The 19,295-nt window shown below is 42.4% G+C and overlaps 1 protein-coding gene and 1 pseudogene across 1 annotated transcript; one reads left to right on the top strand and one right to left on the bottom strand.

Annotated features, from left to right (window-relative positions):
• Window positions 1–7,403: 7,403 nt before the first annotated feature.
• On the bottom strand, window positions 7,404–11,170 carry LOC139818279 (KH domain-containing protein akap-1-like; annotated as a pseudogene).
• A 1,214-nt stretch (window positions 11,171–12,384) lies between these two features.
• Window positions 12,385–17,565, top strand: LOC139818278 (uncharacterized). The gene has a single exon (XM_071786901.1). The coding sequence runs from the start codon at window positions 12,385–12,387 to the stop codon at window positions 17,563–17,565; it is 5,181 nt and encodes a 1,726-aa protein (XP_071643002.1).
• The last annotated feature ends 1,730 nt before the right edge of the window (window positions 17,566–19,295 follow it).

The following is a 19,295-nucleotide window of genomic DNA, read 5'->3' as shown; positions in this document are numbered from 1 at the left end:
CAGAGCACACACAACCATTGTCGAGCGTGTTATAATAAAGATTATCGTCCGTAAAGAAGATCTGTTCACACTGCATTTCCCGACCTGCGGTTCCTCAACACTTACGCTCCGTCCGCTCTAATGCCCGTGTCACACTACGTATCGCGGACGCGGATCGAATTGGGATTACGGATCGCGGATCGGATATCAGCCAATCACAAATGAGCTGCTTGTCCATGATTGGCTAGATTACGATCCGCGATCCGCAATCTCAATCCGATCCGCGTACGCGATACGTAGTGTGAAGAGCACTTAAGAGTCGCGCGCACTCGCAAACGTGTCCGCGTACTCCCGGGATAGCGGAAATAACCACACTCGTTATAGAAAAAGGAGGAACTCAGGTTTATTCAGGCTCAGAACAATAGTACAGAAAAGGGTTTGGAGAACAGGTCCGAACGGTCCGAATCTCCAGATAAATCTGACAGGCGATAATAAATTAATAATTCCACATATGTCCCGTTGTGAAGGGACACATATGGAATTATTGATTCGCTTTGGCGCTTCGGCTTGAAGCTTCTGCGGAGCGGAGCCAAATTCAGCCCACAAGTAACAGATGTCTCGGCACGGGCGCAACAATATATTGTTGCGCTGCGCTCCGCTATTTCTTAAGCACTCGCGTTCGCGCCGCGCACTCCCGGATTCGCGAAAGAAAGAAGCACTCTTTAAAAAAAAAGGATCTCGGATTTATTCAGGTTCAGAACGATTATACATAAAAAGGTCTGGAGAACAGGTCCAAACGGTTCGAGTCCTCAAATAAATCTGACAGGCGGAGATAAATCAATCAGTTATAAGTATCCCGTTGTCAAGGGACGCGCTTCGACTTGAAGCTTCCGCGGAGCGAAGTTCAGGCTTCTCGTGAGTGAACTAGTTCAGCGCGCAACGGGTGTCTCAGCACGGGCGCAACACTATATACCAGATATAATTATATATGATTATATCTAATCATTTTTTCTCGGGTTAGCAGATTTTGGACACTACATACGCATACACACATTGCCATACTATGATACACATACACTGAGGTGACATAAATCATGTGGTAGCTGCTAATTGAGAAATACATAGGTTTTTGGTAATAATTGCTATCAACTCTCCCAATAGACGCGACTGCGAGTAGTTGATATTCTAACAAGCCTCCATGACAGTGTATTTAATACACAATGGCCGCACGTCATGAGTTAAGTAATTTTGAGCGTGGAATGATTGCCGGTACTAGGCGGATTGGGCATGCAATCTCCAAAGTCATGCGTGAATCTAAGTTCACTTCGGAGATTGTATGCTCCATTCCCGCCCACCTTGCAGATTGAGGACGCGGCATGATTTGGATTGACAGCGTTTTTCTCCCTCCACTTACGCACACAAAGACGCTTTGTGACGTCATGTAAAGACGCGCGCTCGACTGAGTTCGGCGTGTCGAGCAAGAGTGAGCGAGAGAGAGAATATACTTCCCTTCTTCTCGCTCTGACTCAGCCAATGCGACCAAGACTGCCCGTTGCTAGCCTTCTAATGCTTTCTCGGCGTGGAGCTGACGGAGAATATACGCGTTGAAAAGCGCAGATATGCCCGACACTTTAATAGTTTAGGGTAGACAACCCCTTAATATAAATAAAATAATTAGCTGAAACTGACAAATCATTCAAAAGTTATTAACAAAAAAGCGTCGTTTATAAATCCGTGCAATAGGACTCAATTCCAAAATAACGTATAGTAGCGCGGAGAACTATTCGATTCCTGTTACTTCCGTCTTTTTTCTTAAGTTTTTTTATTTTTCATTATAAAATAATTATTATTTAATTATTTTGAAAACAAAAGGGCATTAAAAAATAATTTGATTTTTAAATAATATAATCGAAAAAACTTCGCACACTTCTTATGAAGAAACCGGCTTCTATCAAATTGACTAAATTTTTTATATGTATTTGCTTTTATGATGCTGATCAAAAGTCTCAATGCATTCATGACTTCAGAAAAACTCAACTTTTACAGTTACGAAACCCTAAATTGCTCAGAATTGTGTATTTTACAGAAATTGTGTTTTTTTTTCTACATAAGATTATTCATAGACATACATACAACATATTATGTGTGTGCGTGTGCATGTGCGTGTGTGTATGCGTATGCGTTACGCATACGCGTGTACGTGCGCGTCCTCCACCTTAAATCTGGTGTAACTGGCCTGAGACCTTATTCTTGAAACGAGGACCCTAGACATCTATCGCATGGGATATTGCATACGATAGTAGAAATGGTATTCTTGATTGAGTGAGATACACAGTATGCGAGAAAATATCGAACGGTTGATGTCGAGTGGGTACAACCTATGCGATATGCAAATCGCATACGATAAACATAGTAAAAGCGCTGTTCTCGACAAAAGTGAGGTTATCCGATGTAAGTGAATTCAATTTATGGTGACAATGGATATGAATTCGTATGATGTTAGCCGACGACTGACACTTAAAAAAAAATTAGGAGTGAAATTGATTGTATTTCGTTTGTAGATTATTGTAGTTTATTTATTTTTGTTTGTTACTCCATAATTAATTTTTAATTAAATATTTAAAGTGTCAGTCGTCGGCTACTAACATCATATAATACATCAACATATTATAAAATAAAAAAGCTCTTTTGTAGTTAATTGTATTTTGTTTGTAGAGTTTTGTAGTGAAATTAAAAAGTTTTGTAGTCTCTTCGAATTGTTTATAATTAATAAATACATTTGTTGAACTATGTATCATATGATGTTAACCGACGACTGACACTTTAAGGATGTTTTACGTATAGCTATATGTAATATAATTTTGTTTTCTTGATTAAACAGTGTAAAGCTAGTCTTAGAAGTTATTCATAAACAACATGTTATTATTGGGACAGAAAAAGTGTAAAAATCGCAATTTTGTCCCATTTTTGTACTTGATATTGTTTAAATAAATTATTAAAAAATAGAAAAAAATATATTAACAGAAAAACTTAAAAAACCGTAATTGCAATTCTCGATGTCATAGAAGTGTACCATAAAAATTTCATTCATTTTTACTGTACAGGAGCGGAAATACATATGATATTTACATGGGAAGTATATCTATGTAGAGTAGACCGGGACACGTTTTCACACATTTGGTTCAATATTTTTTGTATTTTTTACATTCAATATTTAAGAGTACTTTGATATGCCAAAACTTCGAGTGAACCCTCAGCTTCAATTGGACAGTATCGAATTTTGTGTGATTGTTACTCTACAGTTGTTACATAACAATAAATAACGACAGGTCCCCGTGACCGGGGCACGTTGTCACATCAAATGTAATTGCATGCAAAATGTTATCCAAACTGTATTCAACGTAAATATCAATATATTATAGTGCGCTGCAATGTAAAAAAGTAAAATCCTTCACAGAAACATTTATTTTATTTCAAAAAGTACAAAAAGCACTAAGTTTTCGTCTTAATCTAAATACAAGAATTCCACTCGAATGCGCAACTTGATCAATATACACATTTTTTCTTTTATAATCATGTCGGTGATTAAACATAAAATATTTTTACTCGTTATCGCGTCATCTGAAGATTCGTAATAGATTCCCATTAAATTCGTGACAACGTGCCCCGAGGGCATTTTTTTACTTCAAACAGCCTCATGGCCGACACGTTTGAGATATTCATAAGGTTAGGTATTGCACGCGGTAGGTAAAAGTACATACTTTAAGATAATATAAAGGTCTGTTCTGAAAGAACATAAGCTTCATGTCCAGTACGTTGAATATTAGACAATAAAATTTTACTTACGGTCGCAAAAAATTTTCAAGTTGATTTTACGTCAACACGGCTGGAGCAATTTCAACACTGTAAACACACCAAAGATGGGCATACACTAACACGTTTTGGGAATGACGGGTGCTGCCCTGTGGTTATTAGTTTTTTAAATAAAGTCGATGTGACAACGTGCCCCGTGTGACAACGTGCCCCGGTCTACCCTACATATCTAAAATTCAAAAATCTAACCTAAGTGGTAGCTTTATATCTTTTTCACAAAATTATATTATCTAACTTAACTCAAGTGACATGTATTTAAAAAAAAAGTGAAATCTTTAATTTCTTCTTCAAAAATTATATTACCTAACTTAACTCAAGTGACATGTATCTAACCTAAGTGTGTAGTAGCTTTATATCTTTTTCACAAAATTATATTACCTAACTTAACTTAAGTGACATGTATTTAAAAAAAAATGTGAAATTTTTAAAGTAAATTGCGCCAATTGTAAAGAGAATATGTATATTGCTTTGAAAGATAATTGTTATGCAACTACTTTAAAGAAATAAAACCCAAGTGGTATCTTCGTATTCCTATTCAAGGGTCTTCCTATTCTAAACCCAAGTGATAATAGCTTCTTAATTCTCTTTAACAAATTTTTAATATTACAAAGAATCATTTTAATTACAAAGAATTAAAAAAGTAACAGTAACTTTAATAAATAAATTTTTCTTGTAAAAAAACTTGGCGCTGTTTTTTTACTCCTGTCGCATTCTTCCCTAAATTATGTTTATTGTTTTTTATTCAATCAAAAATCTTAGTACTAATGTTTAAATTTTAATGTTTAAATTTCAAAGTCTAGCAGCGCCAAGTTTTTTTACAAGAAAAATTTATTTATTTTGTTTTAATTAAATATTTTTATTTTACTGTTACTTCTTTAATTCTTTGTAATTAAAATGATTCTTTGTAATATTAAAAATTTGTTAAAAAGAATTAAGAAGCTATTATCATTGGGTTTAGAATAGGAAGACCCTTGAATAGGAATACGAAGATACCACTTGGGTTTTATTTCTTTAAAGTAGTTGCATAACAATTATCTTTCAATACTCTCTTTACAATTGGCGCAATTTAATTTAAAGATTTTACATCTTTTTTGAAATATATGTCACTTGAGTTAAGTTAGGTAATATAATTTTGTGAAGAAGAAAATAAAAATTTCACATTTTTTTTTTAAATACATGTCACTTGAGTTAAGTTCGGTAATATAATTTTGTGAAAAAGATATAAAGCTACCACACACTTAGGTTAGATACATGTCACTTGAGTTAAGTTAGGTAATATAATTTTATGAAGAAGAAATTAAAGATTTTACATCTTTTTTTTGAAATACATGTTACTTGAGTTAAGTTAGATAATATAATTTTGTGAAAAAGATATAAAGCTACCACTTAGGTTAGATTTTTGAATTTACAAAATACATTGCGTGTACTCGGCACTTTTTTTTACCTTTTTTGAAAAAGGTAATTTTGTACTGATATTACCTATTTTGTAGTGTTAAGCAAGGATCTACAAAACATTTTTTTTTTATTTTTTAATTATTCACAAAATTAGCAATAACAACAAATACATAAAAATTAATAATATTTAAGTTAAAGTAAATTATACATTTCTTACAAAAATTGAAGAAACACTAAATTTATCTTTAAAAATAGTCAAAATTCAAGCAGCTGTAACTTTGTTAAAAATGAATAAAATTTAAATTTCAAGCTTAAAATCTCTACTTTCGAAAAGTTACTATTATTTTTTAGTTTCTGTAAGTTTGGTAACTTTTGCATATAGAAAACTACGAGCTGGACAAAATAGAAAATTTTTCTCTCACTTTGTAGGCCTGTCACGTGCAAAAAAAAATCTGCGAAAATTTTCAACTTCTTAGGGCCAATTTCACCAACCACAGTTAGCTTAACCGATGGTTAAAGTTAGCAGAATTGACCAATAGAAATGAATCCACCCTGCTTTCTATTTGTCAATCCTGCTAACTTTAACCGTCGGTTAAGTTAACTGTGGTTGGTGAAATTGACCCTTAATGTGAAAGCTTGAAGTTTTCCTTCCAAAATCTTCTTTTAAAAATGTTTCTACGTGTCTGCGTTGTTGTTCTGTACAATTGTTCTCTGGGTCAAAATGAAAAAGATAAAAATCGCTAATTTTTACATTATTTTCATCAATTTGTATCATATCTACGTTATTTAAAAGAATTTGGCAATTATACGGTTTAATAGAGCAAAGTTTCAGCTTTAAGAATCTGTTTTTTGAATTGCAATACGATGATTTCTAAGGGAGTTATGAGCAATCAAAGTCAAAAAGCTTATTTCTTTTTCAATCCGCGATGTAACAAAAAATTGTAGAAACATTTAAAAAAAAAATTTTGCAAGAAAAACTTCAAGTTTTCACGTTAAAAAGTCGAAAATTTTTGCGGTTTTTTTTTGGAAACATGACAGGCCCACAAAGTGAAAGAAAAAATTTCTATTTTGTCCAGCTCGTAGTTTTCTATATGTAAAAATTACCAAACTCACAGAAACTAAAAAATAATAGTAACTTTTTGAAAGTAGAAATTTCGAGCTTTAAAATCCTTTTTTTAAATTTAAATTTTGTTCATTTTTAACAAAGTTAGAGCTGGTTGAATTTCGCCCATTTTTAAAGATAAATTTAGTATTACTTTAATTTTTGTGAGAAGTGTAGATTACTTAAAGAATTGGTAATTTGTCTGAGAAAAATATCTAGTTTGTGAAAGTTAGTATTTAGGTAAATATGAATTAATTTCTTTTGTAAACTGGTAATTAGTAGAAATAAATTCTTTATTATTAAAATAACTAATAGATAGTTTATAAAAAATAAATAACTATTTATTTGAAAATTAATAATTAGTGAAAAATAATTATTAATTTTTTCAATAATAAATAAATAGTCTCAGATAAATTACTTATTAATCATATGTATATACAGTATATATGCGTACATCTGGATTAATTCAAAAGCTTAGTCTCCATCTTTTAAAACATAAAATAATTTTATGCCACGACAGTGAAGTGCGGAATACAAGTTACTAAAAAAAATGTTCAAAAAACAAATCTTTAAATGAATTAGCAACCTTTAAATAATTTGAAAAGGTAACACGAGATGTTAAATAAAATGCACCATTTAACAATAACTTCTAAAATAACAAGTTTAATCTACGGTGACCTAAATTTAAATGTGAAAAGAAATTAAATTATTTCAATGAGTTCTCGAATCGTCTCCAATCAGAAATAGATATTAGTCATGTAGAAACAAATTTCCTAATTCGTCTGAGTTATTTGATACAAATGTTCTAGTTTAAATGTGACACTACTTTGTAAAATGTTAAGTTATTGTTTTCTCTACTCTACGATCAATATAGCAATCTTTATAAATTTCTTTCTTTCTAAATATAAATATTCTACACAATCAAAAAAACTATTTTACAACATGAGTAAAAAACGAAGTTAAAAAGCAAAATAATCAATTTTGACGCAATTAAAAAGGATCATCAATAGCGATTGTATTAAACTCTAGTCCATACTGACAAAGAATCGCGAATTATGCGTGAAAATGGTAGAGTTTCTTGACAACTCTTATGTACAGATGGATTCAAGTGTTTCTAGCTTCATCTGGTCCCATGCTACTTGTTCAGCATGTCCATTCGTTACCAGTTCTTCAGTAAGAGAAATTAGCTTAAAAAAAATTCAATTAATTTCAATTAATTTGCGCTTCTGCAAAAAGATTCTCGAAGATTGGATAATAACTACTTACCCCATAATTTTGTATCATAAAATAAATATTTGCATAAATATTAGTTTGAATGCGACCTTCAATCTGAGCTTGAGCAGCAACTCCCTTTGAGGAACAATTTTGTACCACATTGTAAGCTTCTGTCGACTATTTACCTGTAAAGGAGTAACATCAAAGTATAATTACATATCCAAAGATAAATAATTTTGAGTAGAGATGTATAATCTGGAATAATAGTACATATAACGTCAATATATAGTTACCGTTCTTTGGCTGAATATTTGTTAAAAAGATTTCGATGGCTTGGAAGGGCAGGCTCAAATAATTATATATCAATGGCCTACATTACGAATTACTAAACTGCCAGTAACCACCGTGATCGAGTAATCGTACTACGCTTCTCTCTCCCGATGGATCTGGACGTTCAATGCATCCTCTAATCCATTTGTCGCTCCAATATACAGCCACGTAATCATCCTCTACAAAGTAAAAATGTATTGTATAATCAGAATATCCTGATTTCTTTTTTATTCAACGTGTTAAGATTATATCACTTACTGTTCAATACATCTGGAACTGGCAGCAATTCATTGTTATACCAACCTCATGCTGTTTTCCAAATTTTGCAAAAGGAGAAATGATGAATGAGTCGGAAGCTGAACGAAAAGCCAATTTGGCTTGACAGTGTGAGAGATATTAATGTTATTATTAACACTCTCAACCACTCTGACACGCTTGGCTCTAGAACACCGTGACCGCCGGTGCACGAAGCCCTCGGGGCACGCGCTTCGCCTAACCGAGTAAGTAAGGAAACGATAAAAGTAGTGGTATTTCACCGGCGATGTTGCCATCTCCCACTTATGCTACACCTCTCATGTCTCCTTACAGTGCCAGACTAGAATCAAGCTCAACAGGGTCTTCTTTCCCCGCTAATTTTTCCAAGCCCGTTCCCTTGGCAGTGGCCGTTGAATCGGGACATTATACACAACTTCTTCGATCACCTCGGCTATTGTCGCGATATATATATTCACGCCAAACCGCATATATAACATTGTGTTATTTTTACATTTAGAAAAATTATTTCATATTAACTCAATAGGCGTTAAACTTGCATACATAAGTGAATCTCGCGTTTTATGTAAAATAAGAAACCGGTAATCTAACCTATACTACGTTTACGCGAGCGTTACTTAATTCTGTAGGAACTTACGAACGATACGATAATTCCTCCGCATAAACAGGAGATTTTATAGTAACTACGATGATACAATAGGCGTACGGCGTTCGCGAGACGGTTCTTCTTCTGGCACGGTAGTAAGTTCGATTATGCGACACGGAAAAGCGACACAAAAAGTGTAACGAAAATTTGACCAATACGGCGTTTGTGAGACGGTCCTTTTTCTGGCCTGGCACGGTAGTAAGTTTGATTATGCGACACGAATTTCGCGACACGAAAAGTGTAACAAAAATTTGACCAATAGGCGTACGGCGTTGGCGAGACGGTCCTTCTTTTGGCCTGGCACGGTAGTAAGTTTGATTATGCGACACGGAAAAGCGACACGAACAGTGTAACGAAAATTTGACCAATAGGCGTACGGCATTGGCGAAACGGTCCTTCTTCTGGCCTGGCACGGTAGTAAGTTTGATTATGCGACACGAATTTTGCGACACGAAAAGTGTAACAAAAATTCGACCAATAGACGTACAAAATGAAACTTCTTTGGCACGGTAGTATGTTTGATTGTGCGACACGAAAAAACGTCACGAAATAGTGTCACGAAAATTCGACCAACAGGCGTACAAAGTAAAACTTCTTTTGGATCGGTAAGTAAATTCGATTTTGCGACTCGAAAACGCGTCACAAACATTCGATCAGCCGTACGGCACTGGCGAGACGGATATAGTGAGAACTGCGTGTAACACTATATTTTCGAGTTGCGGGCGGCTTGGAGTGACTAATTCCGTTGTATTGTTTTTGTATTAATTTCAGAAAAGTTATGACAAAGCCTTGCCTTCAAAAGTTTCACTTCTAACGCGCGTGGCGACCACGCGTTAATTTTTGAAGTGAAACTTCTTTAGGCACGGTAGTAAGTTCGATTCGCGACACGAAAAAGTGTAACGGAAGTGAAACTTCTTTGGTACGGTAGTAAGTTCGATTGTGCGACACGAAAAGTGTAACAAAAATTTGACCAATAGGCGTACGGCGTTGGCGAGACGGTTCTTCTTCTGGCACGGTAGTAAGTTCGATTATGCGACACAAAAAGTGTAACGAAAATTCGACCAATAGGCGTACGAAATGAAACTTCTTTGGTACGGTAGTAAGTTCGATTGTGCGACACGAAAAGTGTAACAAAAATTTGACCAATAGGCGTACGGCGTTGGCGAGACGGTTCTTCTTCTGGCACGGTAGTAAGTTCGATTATGCGACACGAAAAGTGTAACGAAAATTCGACCAATAGGCGTACGAAATGAAACTTCTTTGGTACGGTAGTAAGTTCGATTGTGCGACACGAAAAGTGTAACGAAAATTTGACCAATAGGCGTACGGCGTTGGCGAGACGGTTCTTCTTCTGGCACGGTAGTAAGTTCGATTATGCGACACGAAAAGTGTAACGAAAATTCGACCAATAGGCGTACGAAATAAAACTTCTTTGGTACGGTATAATAGTAAGTTCGATTATGCGACACGAAAAAACGTCACAAAATAGTGTCACGAAAATTCGACCAACAGGCGTACAAAGTGAAACTCCTTTTGGATCGGTAAGTAAATTCGATTTTGCGACTCAAAAGCCAGAACTGCGTGTAACACTATATTTTCGAGTTGCGGGCGGCTTGGAGTGATTACCCTGGCGGAAATATTTCTACAAAATTTAAAAAACTATAAAATATAATTGCCAGAATCTATTAAATTTTACATGAATTTAAGAAGTACTACAAAATCCTACATGAAAATGCTAGAATTGGAACACTTTTGTAAATTTTTGTAGTATTCTACAAGTAAGTAAATGTTTTAATTTTTTAAGATTTTGTTTCTTCTTAAATTTTTAAAATTTGTAGATCTTTGTATTATTTTTTATAAATTGTAGTTTTTCATAAAATACTACTTGCAATAATTTCTTGATTTGAGAACATTGTAATTTGTGGTACTATTTCGTAGATATTTCTACAAAAAAATAACCATTTCTACAAAAAATTAAATATTTCAACAAAAATGTACAAATTTCTATTTCAAGTTAAATTTTGTAGTTATTCATAGACATTTTTTCCGCCAGGGTAATTCCGTTGCATTGTTTTTGTATTAATTTCAGAAAAGTTATGGCAAAGCTTTGCCTTCAGAAGTTTCACTTCTAACGCGCGTGGCGACCACGCGTTCATTTTTTTTTAACTGTAACAATTTGCATTTCACCAATTTCAAGTAAGATAAATTACAGAATTTTTGTAAACAGTTGAGCGGCGTTGTTTGCTGCGTTCCAAAATTCACTGCCAGTATTGAAAATCTATGACATAAAATATAGATTTCTAGTACTCAGTGTATTTAAGAACACAGCCTTCATCGCATACGATCGCAGACCTCATATCGCATGACAGCTGATAATACGACTCTGAAGTCGCATGCGATACGGACCGTGCGATACTTTTCACATGCGATAATTATCGCATGAATTCAAGAATAGGATCTCTGAATTTGAATTCTCATCTAAACTTTAGATGACCGTTGTTAAAAAAAAGTAGTTTTTCTATGGCATTCTTGTTGTGTCCTCGAAATCAACTTCTTTAAGTTTTCATACCAAGGCGATAAGTACAACGATAAGTACAGCGATAAGTACAGAGCTTAGCAATACATTTATATCGGGATCTCCGATTTAATCAGTTCTTTTTCACGCCTCAATAAACTAACTAGTTTCAATCTGGCCTTTTCAGAGCCATTAAAATATATATATAATCCGTTTGTAAGGATAATAATTACGACGTATTTGTCAGAAAATATAAGTTTTGTTTTGTCAATTCGGTTGTTCGCGATCGAACCGTAATCCCCCGTGAATAATCGCGAGGAGAATTATCGCTTAAGCCCAGCATTGTTTCGGGAACAACCGCCGTTATTCCAAGAACCTTCGAGAAGCCGAGAAACGAACGCTTGTTTTTCCTCGCGTGCTCGCTCTATCCCCTTTGTCTCATCGCGCGACGTAAACATTGGAGACGGAGCTCCTGACCTCGGCGAGAACAGCTGATCGGTTGCCGACTCCGAAATTTGAGAAGTTCAAACCGAAAGACAAGTCAACGGGTCGGCCACCGATTGGCTCGACTAATTGTTCGGCTCATTACCGGGGATGCGTGATGCGTGGGGATAGGGAGCTCGTACCTCCGAGTGCGCCGGAGGCTCGGGCAGATACGCTTTTGGAGACGTAACGAGCATCTCTTTTCGAAAAGCGAATTGCTTCTTGCGTGGAGTCTCGACGACGGCTCGATCCGTGGCTCGCGGAACAGATCGTGCGACGAGAACCGTAGCTCGCGGAATAAGCGCCGATTTTCGAGTAATCAGAACCGCGTTTCGTGGATTCCTAATCTCCGTGTAAATAAGTGTATTATATTCTGTGTAAATATATTTTGTAAATAGCCATACAGAGTTAACTTTGAAATAAGCCCCGTTTCCGTGCCTCTAACTCGATCTTCCTTCTGCTCACGCACATTTATTGGTCCTTCGAGCCGGATTTCGCGACCGATATCCGCGCCGCGAGTGAGTGGTCAAGGGTGAGCTTCTCGTGCTACGAGTGACCGCCTGGAAGACGAAGATGAGCAACCTTGAGATGGAGGGACTTATCCGTTCGCAGAACGAACTGCACGGACGCATCGCGCGCGCCTATGAAAACTTGAAGAAAGCGGGAGGCGCAAGATTGACAATGGGACTGGTGGATGCTCGCCTCCAAGCCTTGGAATCGAACTGGAACAAGTTCGAGGAACAACACGGCAAACTGCTATTAATGCCTCCAGAGGTTCTCGCCGCCACTGACTATAAGAAACAGGACCTCCCGGCTTTGGTGGAGGAGACCTTCTTAACGCAGAAGGGAATGTTCCTGGACGTCCTCCTGTCGCACAAGGCGAGGGAGGAGGCTGCAGCTAAGAGTGAGACTTCGGAGACGGCGACAACGACTAATCGCACCACGTTACCGCGGATTCAGCTGCCGGAATTCTCGGGCAAATACGAGGACTGGCCGTCGTTCCGCGACCTCTTCCACTCTCTCATAGGCCGGGACGCTAACACGACGCCGGTAGAGAAGCTGCACTACCTCAAAACTTCCTTGAAAGGTGAGGCTGAGTTATTAGTCCGGAATATCGCGACGACGGCCGAAAATTATAACAGTGCGTGGGACGTATTGAATGCGTATTATGAGAACAAGCGACTCCTCACCCGCGCGTATCTGTCCAATTTCCTCGCGCTAACGAAAATGAAGAGTGAATCGGCAGTCGAGCTTCGAAAGATTTTCCACGGCGTCAAAGCAACGGTCAGCTCGTTGGCGAGTATCGGTCGGCCTATAAACCGTAGCGAGGACCTATTCGTTTATCTGGCGGTCGAGCTTCTGGATCCGCGTTCGCGACGCGAGTGGGAAACGTCAATCGGCGACACGACCGAGCCTCCGACGTATGCGACTCTCGAGCAATTCCTGGATCGGCAGCTGCATACGCTCGAGTCGATGCAGCCTGCTAAGGTCGACGGAGCCGCCGGTAAGGCCGCGAGCGGAGCCGCCAAATCCGCACGGAGCCACCTCGCTCGGAAGCAGGAGGGAAATCCGGACGCCAAGCGAGGTCGTTGCCACTGCTGCCAAAAGGACCATATCCTCATGTTCTGCGAGGACTACAAGAGGAAAACAGCCCAGGAACGGAAGCAGCTCGTCGACAGCAAGAACCTGTGCCTGAACTGCCTCGGTTCTCACAAGGTCAGTGAGTGCGCGTCGAAGAAGGGGTGTGCAGCGTGTGGCGCGCGACACCATACTTCCGTCCACGATGCGTGTCGCGAGGTCGAGGTCGCGAAGACGGTTCACGCGGCTCAAAGACTTGCCGTAAAGCCGAGTGCGGTGCTCCTCGCCACCGCTCGCGTTCGCGTAGCCGATCGGTTCGGAACCTTGCATCACGCTCGCGCGCTGGTCGACCAGGGATCGGAGTCGTCCCTTGTGACCGAGCGCCTTGCGCAAAGATTAAAGTTACCGCGTTCTCGCACGTCGGTTTCGATATTCGGCGTCGGCGGACAGAAAACGGCCGTCGCAAAAGGACGCGTATCGTTGACTCTCGCGCCGCGAACCGACGGCCCCGCGATGTCGGTCTCCGCGCTCGTACTCCCCCGGCTCACAATATACGCCGGCGGTGTCGAGGCCGGCGCTGACGCGTGGACTCATCTTCGGGGTCTGGAGCTGGCGGACCCCGAGTTCAGCGCGTCCGACTCGGTGGACATTCTCCTCGTTGCCGACGTTTACGCGGAAATATTACAAGAGGGACTTCGCAAGGGGGGTAGCCGCGAGCCCGTCGCGCAAAACACGACTCTTGGCTGGATTCTGTCCGGCGCTATCGGTGAAGGTGCTTCGAGTCACTTCGCGCAATCCTACCAGTGCCGTGTCGAGGACGAACTGTCGCAACTAGTGAGACGATTTTGGGAGCAGGAGGAGGTTCCGTCGGCTGCCGGACCGCTCTCGAAAGCCGATCAGGAGTGTGAGGAACATTTCGCGCGCACACATTCGCGTAAGCCCGACGGGCGCTACGTCGTGCGACTCCCCGTCGTCGAGCCGATGCCGAATCTCAGTGGTACGCGCCGCGCGGCCGTTCGCGTGATGAAGGCCATGGAAGCGAAGTTCGCGCGGGATGCTCCCTTCCATGCGCTGTATACAGATTTCATGCGTCAATATGTCGAGCTCGGACATATGACGCCGGTCGATCCTCCGGCCGATCCGGCGAAACTGGCCGTCTGCTATCTGCCTCACCATGGAGTGATGAAGGAAACCAGCGCGACGACGAAATTGCGAGTCGTCTTCAACGGTTCTTCCGCGCTGCCGACGGGAGCGGCGCTAAATAAGTATCTGCAGACCGGGCCGAACTTGCTGCCGGCTTTGGCAGAGATCTTACTCCGTTGGCGGCGTCACCGGTACGTTTTCGCGGCGGACATAGAGAAAATGTACCGGCAGATCGAAGTCCACCCGGAGGACAGGGATCTGCAGCGCATAGTCTGGCGTGAGAGTCCTAGCGATGTGTTGCTGGAATTTCTCCTAATCACTCTCACGTACGGGCTTGCTTGTTCCGCGTTCCTAGCGATTCGCACGCTCCATCAGCTGGCCAAGGACGAGGGAGTCGAGTTCCCGCTAGGAGCTATCGCCCTTCTACTGGAGACCTACATGGACGACGTATTGTCTGGCGCGGACACGATCTCGAGGGCCAAAGAGATCCGTCGTCAGCTGGACCGAATCTGCATGGCGGGCGGCTTCCCGCTCAAGAAGTGGTCGGCGAACGAGGCGTCGATACTCGATGAGGTCCCTCCTGAAGATCGCCTTCAACGCGAGCCCCGGTGGTGGCTCCCGGGAGAGAGCCACTTGACCCTCGGGCTGCGTTGGCATCCACGCGAAGACCAGTTCGCCTACTCGACGCAACTGACCCAACTGGAGGCTATTACGAAGCGGTCGGTCTTATCTTTAGCCGCTCGGCTATTCGATCCGCTGGGGTGGCTCGCCCCCACTACCGTATTAGCTAAAATCTTGTTTCAGTCCACCTGGTTGCTGGGATTGGATTGGGACACGCAGCTCCCTGACACCGACGTCCGACGATGGCTCGAATTCCAGGCCGGACTGCCTCTACTGGAAACGATCCGAGTGCCCCGATGGCTGGAGAGCGATCAAGAAGGTGTTAAGCGCGAACTGCACGGATTTGCCGACGCCTCGGAAAAGGCGTACGCAGCGGTGGTCTACCTGCGGACTGAAAGCTCGAGCGGCGAAGTAGTCGTGAGCCTCGTGACGGCGAAAACCAAAGTCGCTCCTTTAAAGCAGGTCAGTCTTGCACGGCTGGAACTAAACGCTGCCGCCTTACTCGTCCGACTCGCCAATCATGCTCGGCGGGTCCTCAAGATAGAAGAGGATCCGACCCATCTGTGGACTGATGCGACCGTAGTGTTGGGCTGGATTCGAGGTCACCCTGCTTCCTGGAAGACATACGTGGCAAACAGAGTGAGTGAGATTCAGCTCACTCTCCCTGACGCCTATTGGCATCACGTCCCCGGGCGTGAAAACCCCGCCGACTGCGCGTCCCGAGGCCTCTTACCAAGGGAACTCGTGGAGCACCCGCTCTGGTGGCAGGGCCCGGCGTGGCTCCGAACTAAAACCGGTCCGTGGTCCGCTCCCTTGGACGACGAAGTACCAGTCGACCTCCCGGAACGGCGCTCTCACATACATGCCGTGGCGGCCGCTACGGAGGAGCCCGAGCTGCTGACGAGGTACTCATCCCTGACGAGCTTGGCGCGGACGACGGCTTGGTGCCGTCGTTGGCTGCGGTGCCTGCGGGCGAGGCGGACTGCCCACGAGGAACAGCCCGATGCCTCCGCTGGGCTCATACTAACACGCGAGGAGCTCAACGACGCCATAGTGGGTTGGATCGGCTTGGTTCAATCAACTCATTTCAAGGGGGAAGCGACGGCCCTCAGAAAGAACGCTCCGCTGCTGGCGCGCAGTTCCATCGCCTCGCTGAGCCCCTTCCTGGACGAGCGAGGCCTGCTCCGCGTCGGCGGTAGACTCAAGAACGCCATGCTTGCCTACGACGCTAGGCACCCTGTGATCCTGCCGGGACCGTCACGATTAACGAGGCTTATCGTGGAGGCGTGCCATCGGCGGACATTGCACGGAGGAGTGCAGACGACCCTCGGGGCCCTTCGTCAGGAGTACTGGGTCCCTCGCGGTCGTACATTGGTGAAAGGGTGTATTCGGCGTTGCGTGACGTGCGTGCGATGGCGGGCGGCCTCTCCGCAGCCTCTCATGGGAAGCCTCCCTGGTCCAAGGGTAACTCCCGCTCGGCCATTCCTGAACACCGGAGTCGACTACGCCGGACCGGTGTGGCTGAGGACCTCCAAGGGACGGGGCCAGCGGGCCTCTAAAGCATTTATCGTTGTATTTGTATGTCTGTGTTCTAGAGCGGTACACCTCGACGTGGCTACGGACTACACCGCCGACGCCTTCCTGGCTGCGCTGCGCCGCTTCGTTTCCCGCCGAGGTCTATGCCAGACGTTGTACAGCGACCGCGGCACAAATTTTGTCGGTGCCGACGCACAATTGCGCGATCTATTCTCCGCAGGCGGCCAGGGGGGCCGACGCATCGCCGAGCGCGTTGCTGAGGAGAGGATAGCGTGGCGCTTCAATCCCCCCGCTGCGCCCAACTTTGGCGGCATCTGGGAGGCGGCCGTCAAGTCGACCAAGCATCACTTGCGGCGAGTGATCGGCGAGGCGACTCTCACCTACGAGGAGATGGCCACGTTATTATCTCAGGTAGAGGCGTGCCTGAATTCACGTCCCCTGCAGGCCCTGACAGACGACCCTGAGGACCTCAGCCCGCTCACTCCCGGCCACTTCCTCATAGGCTCGGCCATCAGCGCCGTACCGGAGCCGTCGTTGACGGAGGAGAGAACGACTCGTTTGTCCCGCTGGCAACAAGTCCAGCAGATGCGGGACCATTTCTGGGCGCGATGGTCTAAGGAGTACCTCCAGACGCTTGCTCATCGCCCGAAATGGCTCAAGGCCGACCTGGAGGTGCGAGCAGGCCGCTTGTGCCTCGTAAGAAGCGAGACGACGCCCCCGACCAAGTGGCCCCTCGCTCGGATTGAGGAGCTACTCCCGGGCGACGACGGACAGGTTCGCGTCGTCAAAGTTCGAACGGCGGCATCGATACTCACACGGCCTGTGAGCAAACTCGTCCTCCTCCCGGACTGCGACGCACCGGGAAGCGAGGAGTAATCGCGAAAATCGTCATCTCCTTATCGCGTCGTGCGCGAATTAGAGAATCAATTAAATATCATCGTAGGTTGCACCATACGAGGCGGGCGGAATGTTCGCGATCGAACCGTAATCCCCCGTGAATAATCACGAGGAGAATTATCGCTTAAGCCCAGCATTGTTTCGGGAACAACCGCCGTTATTCCAAGAACCTTCGAGAAGCCGAGAAACGAACGCTTGTTTTTCCTCGCGTGCTCGCTCTATCCCCTTTGTCTCATCGCGCGACGTAAACATTGGAGACGGAGCTCCTGACCTCGGCGAGAACAGCTGATCGGTTGCCGACTCCGAAATTTGAGAAGTTCAAACCGAAAGACAAGTCAACGGGTCGGCCACCGATTGGCTCGACTAATTGTTCGGCTCATTACCGGGGATGCGTGATGCGTGGGGATAGGGAGCTCGTACCTCCGAGTGCGCCGGAGGCTCGGGCAGATACGCTTTTGGAGACGTAACGAGCATCTCTTTTCGAAAAGCGAATTGCTTCTTGCGTGGAGTCTCGACGACGGCTCGATCCGTGGCTCGCGGAACAGATCGTGCGACGAGAACCGTAGCTCGCGGAATAAGCGCCGATTTTCGAGTAATCAGAACCGCGTTTCGTGGATTCCTAATCTCCGTGTAAATAAGTGTATTATATTCTGTGTAAATATATTTTGTAAATAGCCATACAAGAGTTAACTTTGAAATAAGCCCCGTTCCCGTGCCTCTAACTCGATCTTCCTTCTGCTCACGCACACGGTGTTTCCAAAATATAATGGCGCAACGTGCCAATTGTTTTGTTTGCAACGAACGTTTTATTTCCCGATTTATGAGACTTATGGTGAATTATAACAAAGAAAAAGTTCAGATTACTACGCAATATATGAAAGAATTAAATAATCCGCCAATTGCAAGTCTCGCGTACGCATTAATTGTGATAAATTTTTGAGGAAAGATCTGGGAGCTCTAGAAGATCCTGAGAGTCTTCGACTAATTCTAAGGGTTTTAAAGTTTGATGTTTGTTGTATTGATAATAACAAACCAGATAACTTATATCGTCTTATAGTATCAAGGCGAGAGTTCAAATATTCATTGATACTAATATTTACTTTCCCGAATCAGTTCGAATATTTCAACAGTATTTTGATGATAAAAAACCTTTTATTGAAAATATTATACGAAAAACTTAAATCTCTTAATAGGCCTATAAAGTTAAAAACTGAAGTTACTAACTTCTTTCAAACATTACGTGATAAAGTCTCTGTTAGAGAAATTAATTCTATTGATCAAGATAATTTATCAGAAAATGATTTCAAAACAATCCCAACTTCTCTGACTAAGGTGCAATTTGATGAACTCTTGAACTATTGTAATTCTGTTCAGGAAGGAAATAAGAACAAGCTAGTTAAAAAAAAGGACTTAATAACATTTTTATGCAAACTATGCCAAGATCTATCAGATAAATTCTTGAAAATTATTTTTAAGTATTCCAGTCGACAAGCGGTTAGTATAGCTGTGAGCGTCGTCAGAAGATCTTTGATTAAACGTTTTATTTCTGCAAAATAACTCAATATAACACGTGAAAGATTCATTCATTAAAAGGCACATAACGGATTTTGCCAAGGAGTTATATAATAATATAATGATGATGGTGAGAATCGTAAAACTTTTGTCATTGTTGATGCAACATATAGTTATATAGAGTGTGGTGGCCGCTT

This window comes from Temnothorax longispinosus, chromosome 8 (genome assembly GCF_030848805.1).
Source record: "Temnothorax longispinosus isolate EJ_2023e chromosome 8, Tlon_JGU_v1, whole genome shotgun sequence".
Lineage (NCBI taxonomy): Eukaryota > Metazoa > Arthropoda > Insecta > Hymenoptera > Formicidae > Temnothorax > Temnothorax longispinosus.
The sequence above is the reverse complement of the archived record's forward strand: the minus strand, read 5'-3'. Positions and strand labels throughout refer to the sequence as shown.

Bases quoted from the DNA above. Each gene is read 5' to 3' on its own strand.
- LOC139818278 (XM_071786901.1), top strand. From the start codon at position 12,385: ATGAGCAACCTTGAGATGGAGGGACTTATCCGTTCGCAGAACGAACTG.